General features: G+C 37.7%; 1 protein-coding gene across 1 annotated transcript in view; it reads right to left on the bottom strand.

Annotated features, from left to right (window-relative positions):
- Kap-alpha1 (karyopherin alpha1) overlaps window positions 1-12,810 on the bottom strand; it is an 80,843-nt gene that overhangs the window by 32,156 nt on the left and 35,877 nt on the right. Inside the window, exons 2-3 of the mRNA XM_089101233.1 lie at window positions 12,358-12,528; window positions 3,060-3,272 (exon numbers count right to left, since the gene is read on the bottom strand). Coding sequence (XP_088957359.1) covers window positions 3,060-3,272; window positions 12,358-12,528 — 384 coding nt within the window. The remainder of the gene's footprint in view (window positions 1-3,059; window positions 3,273-12,357; window positions 12,529-12,810) is intronic.

The following is a 12,810-nucleotide window of genomic DNA, read 5'->3' on the forward strand; positions in this document are numbered from 1 at the left end:
AGATTAAGTCATTTTGCATTTGATGATATCCATGAGTCTAAAAAACAGTTAACACATAAGACTCAGCCCTTCAGGTTTCATAAGGACATAAATGATTTTTTATGTTGCATCAAATTTTTGCACTGCTTCTTATAACTTGTGTTTGGATCGAGAAAAAAAAAGATAATGATATTAAACAATCATATTTCAACATTATCTGTTTTTCATTATGCCTTTAATGTGGATTCCTCAAGAGAGAAAATACTCAAGCAAATGGTTCAATCGAGAAAAACATTTAAAAATGTTTCTTGGAAGAAACGCGGGGACTAAGAAGCCAGCAAAGTATTAATGGCAACTCCAACCCCTATAGCCTAAACTTGGTACAAACTATAACACCAGTTCCTCCATTGCGACCCTACGACAATTAGCAACGAAAAGGAGAGAATGAAATATGGTTTATACAAGAAAAACTCCTTACATAGATTACCCCAGGAGCCGCTTTCTTTTAATCTGAAGATTTCTTGAAAGATTTCTCAAAAAATCATCCTGATTTTCGTCAATAACACCTTCAAGAACGATTAATAAATGGTATTACAACCTCATGATTGCTTGCAGCAGAAATACGTTGCAAGCAGCAAGATGTACTACTACTCGTAATTGAGACGAGACATAAGCTGTTTCAGCCCTACTCAACGGTGACAATTCATCAGCGTCGACGTCGATAAATTCTCGTTGCAAGCAGCAAAGAGAAATTCGACGAGTAATATTGTATACATTTTCTAAGCCTATTATTATTTTTCCATTTCTATTTTCTACTTTTTCAAAATTCCTTTCTTCCATATTTCTACCTATCTCTTTCACTCTCCTGGAAAGCACTGTTTTACTTGCTTCTTATCTACAGCATTCCTGCTCCATAAATTTTGTAGATCAGAAGCAGTTGGTTATGAGCTCATTCGGCTTAAGTGCATGAGCTTAAAAGTACCTCGCGAGAACAAGCACAACTCTTCTCCTATTTCAGTCGCTCACTCCAAGGTAATTGTTTTGTATTTCAATATTGAAGCGCTGAACTAGATGTCGTTGTGCCAAAAACTAAAAGGCCTTTCTCATATTTTCGTAATTATGCAGGTAAACGAAACTAAGAGTTTTGACCTTGTTGCTCATGAGCAGCTTTTGGCTCAAAGACTTAAATGAGAAAAAAAATATGCCACTGAATAGTGCAGATAAATTTTGTCTTTTTGTACAAAGAAAGAAATAATTGTGAGGAGATTAATAAGCCTATCCCAGCCACAAGAAAAACACAGACATTTTTTACTTGCCATTATTCTGACTACCAAAAACAGACAGGAAGCAGCATTCCCGCTCTACTGTGCCCTAGTTTACTATCATAAAACATGATGATAATGCAATAACGTTATTGGTTTAATTTAAGATCCCTATTTTGTTTTCTTACATAGAATATACTTCCCTGCTTACAATACATGAAACCTCAAAAAGAATGCAAAAAAAGAATTTTTCAATTCATGTGGGTTTGGTTTGAATAAATTCTCTTATTTTAGGAATAACCAAGACCAATTATCTGAGAGTATTAAATTATAAAGCCATTTTATTTAAATAAAAGTAATGAGCGTGAGTAAAACTTCAGACAAGCAGAAATTTTTTTAACACGACTCCTGCCCAAAGCCCCCACTCTTTACGCTAAAATTTAATTATTGCTTCCCAGAAAGAATTCTAAGTGCAACAAATATAGCCAGTTCTTGATTCCATGTAATTATTTTCTAATTGGCTTTCAAATCACTTGAACTGAAAATAATATTGTTGAAAGCGATTAAGAACACATAAAGCCATTTCATTTTCCAATCTTTGCAATAGAAAAAAACTTAAATAAATCTTGACGTTACTCTTGTGTTAGATCATTTATCCTTCGAGCATGGAGAAAAAATAAATAAAATACAACTGTAGTGTAAAGCGGTAGGACTGATTGAGTGGCAGTCGCTTTCATCTATAAGATGATTTGTCTTCATTTTAGGTTTTAATGTTGCTACATACATCGGAAAAACTTGTTTTTTCATTTAATTTCTCGTCGTTTTTTTTTATCCGATCAAAATTTATTCTAAACATAAAAGGCGTAACACTTCCTCCCCCCCCCGTCTTTACGCTAGAGTTTCACTTTCGGAGCTCATTAAAGTGTATTTTCTTTGCTCGACAAAATAGCATTTTCTTAAACGTAAGGGAGGCTATCGCTCCAACAAAACACTTGTTCTTCATGCTTAAGTTCAGTAACCTCTTTCCAAGATTGAGCAAAAAAAAAAATCCCCTTGAAAAGCCGGGGCCTCAAAGCGCATGTTGCTAGGTGTCTGGCCCCTACTCATAGATATATGCATCTGCACCCCCCCCCCGTCTTCTTCCAAGCTTCGGATCTGTCTGTAAATATATCAAGGGAGTAGGGAGTCAAGGATTTCTGAAGAATAGAGAGGAGGGGGGTTTAAAAAGCCAAAAGTCTAAAAACTAAGACAATTGTATGAATATAGTTATTCTTTAAGTTATATAATCGTACCAATCAAGTTATAATTTTGTCTTTGATGGTTAGGTTCATACCTGACACATGGCCTTGCCCAAATGGACACATCCCCCCTCCCTCCATAGGGATTTTTTTAAACTAAATTCTATTAATTCCCTTTTCAATATTTTAGACACCCCCCCCCTTTTATACTGAGACTACCCCCAAATTTTGGCCGAATGCACATGAGATTGTGTTGATTTTTAGCTATGTCGATGTTTTGGGTTTGTTCCTTTCCCAGTTTGAATATCCACCTTTTTTCTATTAATTTTGAAAAGCCACTCATAAATAAAATTAATTTGTTAAAAATTACTTCCTGATACTATCTTAATATCACGGTAGTTACTCCTAAGCTACTATATTCACTTATACTATTTGTTTTATTATCGTAACGAAAATTACACTGACATACTGGTTTTAAGCTTCAGAATTAAACAAATGTTTGAGAGAAAAGGCTATAGAGTTCGAAACAACAGATTGTAAGGACGTCAAAAAATAAATAAATACTTCAATATAACAATACCATTAACGTATAGTTGCTTCCACAGCTGAGGAATTCCACAAACCTTGGAACAACGCCCAAGCTAATAACTTCATTAATCGGCGGTGATGGCTCCTTCGAAAGAATTTTTCTGAACTTTTGCGTAGCTACTAGCTGAAGAGCAGGGTCTTGTGACATCAAACCTTCCAACATATCAGGTGTGATATTTTTAGTTGTTTCTAGACCTAAACTTTCCTAAAACAAAACGAATCATATCAAATAAACATAATGACAATAAAGCAAGCACACTTAAGAATATGGTATTTCATTAGACCCTTCCAAGATTTTGAAATAAACTATGAACTTCAGAAACTATCGGTAAGGCGCTAGTTTATCAAAACTAGGTTTATATCAAATCGGTTTATATCAAGCAGTTTCATGGATACATGTTGCATACGCTGTGAAGCAATACGTTTTGTTCGTTTCAAGTTTTAACTTCGGTGTTTACTTGCTTTTCCAAGAGTTTGCTTTTTCAAGTTTTTATATTGAAAAATTATTTTTTTATTTGTGGTCCAAGGCATAGATATATTCATTTAAAACATCCTGTCCGGAAACAGATAGCAAGTCTGAGAAAGTGATAAATGAAATTAAACATGCAGCTCAACGTTTTTTTGTCGGGATTTAATTTTCTAAAATTTGAGTGAACACGGAGCTTCGATTCCATAGAATAGCACTGATCTGAACAGCACAACGCGATGGGGTATGGTTTAATCCGCCGCGTACGGAAGAATTTCGAGTGAGGGAGGGGGGTATTTGGTCTTTCAAAGGAAAATAATACATAAAAATTGCAGTAAGAATATAGAAAAGAACTGGAAAATCACGAATCGCTGATATTTGAACAGGGAAGGTAAAGGCCTAAACACCAACATATAAACCTGGGTTTAATGCAAAATTTTTGAAAAGCTACATTACTTCAAAATGCCTGCGACTCAGTTTCAAGGCGTTTTTATTAATGTTTGGCTAAAGATCACAATGACATAAATAAGATGAGACACATCTAAAAAAATCTTGTGCGAAAATGTTTTGTCTAAATATGACATTGTGTCCACATTTTCCATATTAAAACCATTCTTTGACCAAGATTTCAGCACCATAAGCTACACAGTCATATAGCGCTAGTCTTTTAAAAATGTTTTTCGCAAAAAAAAAAAAAACGGATCGCGAGAATTTTGAAGAACCACATTCAACTATAAATTATTATAGTCCGGAAGTACGTCTTTTTTACGACGGAGCGAGTTTTATGGAGTCGAGAATTGAGAGGATACGGGAAGATCAGTTTGGAAAGACAAGTATATACGTTACTGTGAATGTCCAAAATCTGGTTATTGTCGACATCCACCAGTGAATGTCCGAAATTCCTTTTTCTCTGCTTGGATTCAATTAGCTTTGCAAGTTAGCTTTTTCAGTCTTATGCAAGCTATAATGGTAAAAGTTAAATTTAAATTAGGTTAGATTATGTTGGCTTAGGTTAGGTTAAGTTTGGTTATAAATATCAGAAATGGTTTAAAAACCAAAGCTAACCCAACCTAATCTAATCTGTCATTATCAAACCTTGCATTAAATTGAAAAAGTTGACTGGCAACGCTGAGTAAATCCAAGTAGAAAAAAAGGCATTTCGGACATTCACCGGTGAATGTCAACTTTTCAGTCTTATGTAAGCTGTGATGGTAAAAGTTATATTTAGATTAGGTTAGATTATGTTAGGTTAAATTTGATTATAAAAATCAGAAATGGGTTAAAAGTCTAAGCTAACCTAACCTAACCTTTCATCATCAAACCTTGCATTTAATTGAAAAAGTTGACTGGCAACACTGACTAAACCCAAGGAGAAAAAAAAATATATTTCGGACATTCACATGTGAATATCAACATTCACGATTTTCAAACATTAACGGTACATATTTTCTTTCAAATATATACATAACGGAGGTGGACGATATCTTACGAGTGGTTTCTTCGCGTTTCCATTTTGTCGTCTTTTTTCTAAACCAGGGTCCATTTGGCTCCAGTCTGGTTACATCATATCATTTCTGAAATGGTCAAAGTTTAAAAGCAATTGAATGACCAGTCTTTTCAGCAGGCTCTGATGACACGTCATCAATAACAACTGATCGCCAGCGTTGTCAGCGTTGTCACTCGGCAGCGTTGTCACTTTGGGTGGCAAAATAGTGTCACTTTCGCATAAAGTGTCATTTCCCAAAAATTTGCTGGTACCAACAAGCTTTTCAAATTGATAGTTCATTTTACACATTGCGGAAATCCGGCCGGATTTAGCAATCCGTGCGAATATTCCGTCCGTTTTTACGCTTGAAAAACTCTCTAGCTTTCCGCAACGATTTGGTCAAATCAAAACGGATTCTTGGTTAAAATCACGACTAAGGATCATCAATAACTTCACAATCTTGTAACATTGCTTCAAGGCTACGCCAACGTGTATGATACTGTTCACCGAGTCTATAAGAAAATCAAGAAAAATAGTGTCATTTGGCTCTTTATTGCTCAACAGCTTTCAGAGGAGCGTAAGAACATTATATCCTTCTTGATGTTTTGATGATAGCTACAGGCAGTGCAGCTAATTCTAATCAATTTTAGCCAATTATGCAATATTCTTCTTTTAGAACTTGTCTTCATCTTGAAACCTTGGGTCACGCTGATACATTTATTTGAAAACTTTGCATTAAAATGCGGTGTTTTCTGGGCCTTCGTTCGAAAAGATACGGACAGATTTCCACAATGTGTAAATGAACATGAAAATATTGTCCAATCCGCTTGGGATCATCTCCGCGTGGTTTTCCGCATCTTTAAATTTTCGAACATGAAAAGTCGGCTGTAGTCCCATCTATCAACTATAAAAAAAGGTAATATTGATTTTACTTCGGTGGTGCTGATTCTCCGCTTCGCACAGCACCTCCACTCTTGTCAACTTTCCAGCTCCCTGCAGCCCCAATTAAAACCCACTAAAACGCAAATAGCGCTTACTGTATAAAATAGGAATTCGTCCCATAGAGTACTTTTATCTCTGAGTTTTTTTCTGAGTAGTCTTTGCTCATAGCGAAAAAAATGAACGAAAAAAGAAAAAACCGTCCGAACTTTTTTTTCTTTTGGAAAAAAACAGAAAAAGGGACAACAATATTCGTCTACATTGAGTTTTTCATCCAGTTTTTCCACGATGATCTAAAGGAAGAATTTTACAGAACCCTGCTGTCAGTTGCCAGTGATATGCCTAGACATAACATAGCCTGTTTTGTCAGTGATTTCAATGCAAAAATTGGTGACGACCTTGAAAATTACCCCCAGTCTATGTGTTGGCATGATCACGGTAATCGGAACGAAAATAGTGAGCTTCTAATTGATTTTGCGCTCTCGAATGACCTAGTTATTGGTGGGAGTTTGTTTCAACACCGTGATACCCACAATATACCTGGACCTCTCCAGATGGCGTCACCAGAAATCAGATCGACCACTGCAAAGTGAGTCGCAAATGGAGCACTAGTCTCATGGACGTACGTTCACATAGAGGAGTTGATGTGGGGTCAGATCATAACCTGATGATGACAAATTTTAAAGTCAAACTGTAGAAAAATAATAAACAAGTGCTAAACAACCCAATCCAAACCCACCTTTTGACTCGGATGAACTACTTCATAGCACAGTAAAAAGAAATTTCTTGATCGAACATGATCAAAATCAAATGAGTTATGTGAATGAGTTTTGGGCATCCCATTTCGAGAGACGCCTGAATAGGCCACTACCCGACATTCCCGCAACGCCATCCTTCTTCCTAAACATTAGTGTGGAGGCGCTAAGTGCTGTAGAGATTCAAGCAGCTGCCAAGAGGTTGATCGAACCAATCAAATTTCTTGATTGGAAACCGCAAAAAATCCTTCCATACAGTGGCGACAGAAATACTGGGGTACAAGAAACGCCCCAAATACCAATGGCTCTCTGACCGAACTATCAATCTCATAAGGAAGAGGAAAATCATAAAACAAACCCTTCTTCAAGGCCAAACACCAGGACATTTAATATTGAAAAACGCACGCTACCGTGAAGCAAACAAAGCCGTAAAGAAGAGCGCAAGGAATGACCACCAAATACTGATCGAGAACAAATCCTAACTTGCAGAGGAAGCAGCCATGTGAGGAGGATTTGGAGCCCTATATCAGATCACAAGTGACATCGTTGGAAAGAAGCGTACCGTCAACGGTCCAGTTTGGGACCCACCTGGCGTACTCGTGACCGAACCAGCAGCAGTGAATGAGTTAAGGGCATCCCATTTCAAAAGACTCCTCAATAGGCCACTACCCGATGAGCCACCTGACATTCCTGCAACGCCATCCTTCTCCCTAAACATTAGTGTTGAGCCGCCACACTAATGCTTGGACACTAGTGCTGGAGAGATTCAAGCCGCTGCCAAAAGATTGAAGAACGGTAAATCCCCAGGAGAAGACCGTATATCAGCAGAGATGATAAAGGTCTCAGTTGCAGCACTAATAACATTCTAGACCGCCTTCTTCGCTACAATATGGGAAAAGGAAAAGGTACCAGTTGATTGGATGCGCAGCATACTAATACGCCTGTTCAGAAAGATGATGCCACTGTCTCAGGAAACTGGGGAGGAATAAGCTTGCTTTCGGTCCCCAGTAAACTGATGTGTCATGTCATTCGGAAAAGGATCCAAAATGAGCTCAAAAAGCACATAAGGGATGAACAATGAGGGTTCCGCCATAGCCGTTTTTGAGCTGATCTTATTTTTCTTTGTGAATCCTCACTGAAGAAAGTGGGGAATGGCACTCAAAGCTTTACATGATTTTTATAGACTATGAAAAGGCCTTGGACTCTGTAGACCGGGCAATTTTGTGGAAGACCCTTCTTTATTACAGGATCCCAAGTAAACTCATTGCAATTATCATAGCTCTTTACGAGGACAGCGAGTGCTGCATCACGAGACCCAAAGATCAAATCTAGTACTTTCGAATTCTATCTGGCGTCAAACAAGGCTGTGCACTGTCACCGTTACTTTTCGGGACAATCATCGACTTTATTCTACGCAACTCCGTGACTGATGGTATCAAACTTTCTGCCAAAGTGACAGTTGGTGACCTAAACTTGGTAGATCACCTTACGAAGCTACAGTCGTGTAAGCAACGTCTGCAAGAGCTTCTAAATAGGGTCAGCGAAATACGACTACTAATTCCCCACTTCATATCAGATGTGGAAATGAGGATACTGAACAGGTCGTGGAATTCAGGTATCGTGGAAGCATGGTGGAGAATACGGGACCAACATCCAAAGAAATAATGGCCAGAACAGGTCAGGCGGACGCCACCTTCAAAAGGCTCAAGCGCATATGGAAGCCGAAAAATTACTCGCCCGGCTTAAGTTACGCCTGTTCAACAGCAAAGTCATCCTGGTCATCCTTTACGCAGCCGAAACCTATAGTTTGAACCAACAACAGGAGAAGAGAATCCTTGCATTCGAGAACAATTTTCTTCGAAGAGAATTTTAAATATTCATTGGTCAGACAGAATCACAAATGAAAAAGTCCGCAAACTTGCCAACCAGCCTCTGGTGACTGACGCCATTAGAGCTCGGAGGTGGATATACTTGGGCCACATTCTCCGAATGCAGGACACTTAGATCCCAAAAGCCGCATTACATTGGCACCAAAACGGAAGTCGAAGACGGCGAAGACCTCGGAACAGTTTGTGACGAACATACCAGTCTGTCCGTACAGTATTCATGCTTCTCTTCAACTCGATTGGGAAGACATATACACAGCTACCCAATTCAGAAAAGATTGGCGAAGTCTCGTGGATGCCCTGGGTGCCTCTGGCGGCAGAGGCGGATCTAAAGTAAGGTTTTCCACGAAACGGACTATCTGGATTATTATAGTGCGTTCGGATACTTGGAACTTTTATTTTCTCTGAAAATAATGAACAGAATGCCGCGAACATAGGTCGCAGCTATTGATGACCCTATGATAAATACAACTACTAGTCGATCAGACACTAACTCTTCCAGAACTCGATTCGGAAACACGCGTTTCTGAATCTGAAAACAGAGGGATGGAAAAATGCAAGAAAAAAGGATATCGATGCTTTTCTACATTGAGAATTTTCCTTCCCATTTCTTTTTTTTTAATTTCTTCTTTTTAAAATAGTGCTACTTCGAAAAAAGTGACACTTTTGCTAAAAGTGTCACAACAGTGTCACGCTTCCCAAAAAGTGTCATTTAAAAAAAAAGTGGCAAAAGTGGAACCCGTGGCAACGCTGCTGATCGCGGGACAAGGATTTCTGATTACAAATCCTCCTTCAAAGTTCCATGTAAAGTCAGTTTGCAGGACTTTACTTTCGGCAGCTAAGCCTATGATTTTAGAAACCTCCTCAGGAGTGAAGTGTATAGTCGGTGAAAGCATCATACTTTCACCGCTAACACTCTTTTACCAACTGAGGAGATTTGGCAAGATCATAGCACAAAGTTGAAACCCATCAAGTATGATTTATATAACCGACCATAAAACTGGCCTAATTAGCATAATCATCAGTACTTGTTAGATCAGCTTAATAGCTCTAAATAGAATTCTTTAGGATCGCATTTTTTGGAGATTTCAGCTTGTGCTGAGATACGGTGAGCAAAACGATCAGCTTTACTCGCATGACTGTCACTTAAACGTTTTGTGAATATGAAGGAAAGGATCGGATCAATTTTTTGCCCTTGAGGAGCTCAGGCAGTTACGAAACATTCCTTAGATATTGAACCACCAAAAAACAACTGTAATACTTAAGTACCCCAAGCGCAATAAACCCTCATTTTACGAATAGAACGAATTACGATTCGAAGCCTTTACTTTGTCAACAGAAAGTAGACATCCGTTACATACCACGAATTTAGTGTTTCCTATGGATAGCAATATTCGTGGCAACAGCAGTAGCAATGACATGTTGCTGCTATTGGTAATTAATGTTTTTTTCCAAATAAGAAATTTAAAACTCTCTTAAAAAAGGTTTAAATTTAGCCTTCGGGAGCTTGCTTGCTCTGGAAGATAAATAAAAGGAACAAGTTTTTTCAACTGAGAGTAAGGAACAACATTAAAACTTAAAACGAACAGAAATTATTCCGTATATTAGGAGGCCTGCCACTTCCTCAACCTTCACCCTTTACGCTAAAATCTTAGTGTTTTAAAAACATTTCTCATTCAGATTCAACGACCATTATGTTTATACAGTCTTTCTAAAAGAATTGTGACAAAAAGTCAAAGTTTATCGTAAGGAGCGACGGTTGAGGAAGACAGCTCCCGTGATATACGGAATAATTTCTATTCATTTTAAGTTTTAATGTTGGTCCTTACTTTCAGTTGAAAAAACTTGTTCCTTTTGTATTTAATTTCTGGCCGTTTTTTAAATAATGCCAGGAAATATCCCTCCCCCCGTGTAAAATTTCACCTGAAAAATTCCCCTCAAACTTTCCTCTACACAGAAATTCCCTCCCCCGCGCAGAAACTCCCCCCCCCCAAAAAAAAAATTCGCTACATTTCCCATGACAAATACTATGTGAGCAATGGGGAAATTGCATAGCTTACAGCCCTATCCTCAGGGACTATGGGGGGTCATGTAATCCCCAAAGGCATAGTTATTAGACCTTTCAACTATGCTGAATCAAATGGCTATCTCAAATTTTTTATTGGATGTCTTTGAGGGAAAAAGGAGCGTGGGAGGGGGCTAATTGCCCTTCAACATTTTTGGTCAATTAAAAAAGGACACTAGATTTTTTTTTATTTCCAATCAAATGAGCCCTCTCTCATTCTTCTAGGATCATTATTTCAATACAATCACCCCTGGGAAAAAAAAGAACAATCATCCGCGGTCTTTCTTCTGGCAAGAAAAAAAAAATGCAAAGTCCTCATTTTATAGATAGGAACTTGAAATCTCTAAATCAGCGTTCTCTGATATGCTGAATCCGATGGTGTGATTTTCATTCAGATCCCTTGACTTTATGGGGGTGTCTCCCCCCCCCCTGTTTTTTGAAAACCAGGCAAATTTTCTCATGCTGGTAGTTTTTTTATGGGTATCACTAAACTGAATGAATTTTAAATATTTAGAATCAGCATAAAAAGTCGATTCTTTTGTTGTATTTACTGTTATAAAATCCATTTTTTAGAGTTTCGATTAATGTTGTGTCGAGTTGCTCGTTCTGTATTAGAAACCCCTTCGATTCATACATAAATTTATTGCTAAGACAGGGCATAAAACCTAAGCAAATATTCCGGTTGTAATACCAATAGCCATCCTGAGTAATAGATTAAAAAAAGATTCCAATAAAAAAAATACAACACAAAATCAAATGTTCCTCAATAAAAGGCAAACTGAGAGCCAAAAATAAAGGCCAAAACTAAAAGGGTCCTCACTTAATTGACTCAAAAGTTTTGCAAAGAAATTAAGACGCTGGACTCGTCAAGTGATGAAGCTGAGGCTCTTTTAATTTTGGCTCTTACTTGTGGTTTTTAATTTATTTTTTTTTCAAGGAGTCTGAAGTCGTGAGTTAGGTGGAATTCCCATTTTTCGTCTTTCACTGAGGACAGCTATTGCTGGTATGACCGAAATATTTGCTTAAGAGCCTTTGAACGAGGTTTTTTTTTTTTTTTATCACGGTGATACCAACAGTACACTTTTCATTTTGATCCACCGCATTTTTCGAAGGTTAACAGTTAATACGAAAAAAGCACTAAAAAATGCCGTTCTTTAGGCAGAATTCTATTTTACTTCAATGCTATCAAGGAGAATTAGACATAACACCGTAGATAAAACCACTAGATTTCAAATGAGCCCTTAAACAGCTCTCTACCTCCATGAGATTCCGATGCCCTTCTATCAGCTGGGGAAAAGGACACATTAGCACTACCCAAGCTGAACTGTCATTTTCTTAAATTTTGAAGGTGGAGGGCTGAAAATCTCTTATTGGGGTTCTTCGACCATGATAATTCCAAGGGTATGCCTTTTTAACCGCCACCGCTTTTGAAGGTTTTCAAGCTCTTTTTTCGAAATTCCCATAAACCCGTTTTTGTCATTACTTTTTACTGTTAACTTTAACATTGATTAGAGTTACTATTCCTAAATCAGTATCAAATAGCGATTTTTTTTACAGTAAAAACTATTTTTGGTTACAATGGGCCGTAGTTTGCTCTTTACTAGATTGAAGCTAATGCTGCAACCATGATTTAGGAGTTGCATTATTTATATTTGAGCATGACTTGGCAAAGACAAGGTAGAAAATGTCTTACATTAGCAAAGAGAGATTCTTCTGAAGTAACATTTCTTCTTTTGGAAAGTTGTTGCTCGCGCTTCTGCTTCCTCAGCTGAACTCCTTCTTCTTCTCTGCGTCGTCTAAGCTCGGCTGAATCAAGATTGGAATTTTTGTACCTCCCCTTATGAACAGGAACTGGTGTAGACATCTAAAAGAAAACATTAATTCAAAATGACATGTTGCTTACTTTCCTGTAGCCCATCAGAGTAATCTATGACGAGGAGGGGGGGGGTATCTTATCTCCCGCTGTGGACTAAAACTGATAATCTCAAGAAAAATTTTTATACTGAAAAAAAAAAACATGTTGTAGTCATATTTTCACAAACTCAATAGGCCCATCTACAGATTTTTTTTAAATGGATTTGCAAAGCATCTGATTCCTATAACAAAACATAACAAATTTCCCAAGGAGGTCCTCTGGGATTCTTCT

Source organism: Artemia sp. Qi Xiang Cuo, chromosome 2 (genome assembly GCF_049724085.1).
Source record: "Artemia sp. Qi Xiang Cuo chromosome 2, ASM4972408v1, whole genome shotgun sequence".
Classification (NCBI taxonomy): Eukaryota; Metazoa; Arthropoda; class Branchiopoda; order Anostraca; family Artemiidae; genus Artemia; species Artemia sp. Qi Xiang Cuo.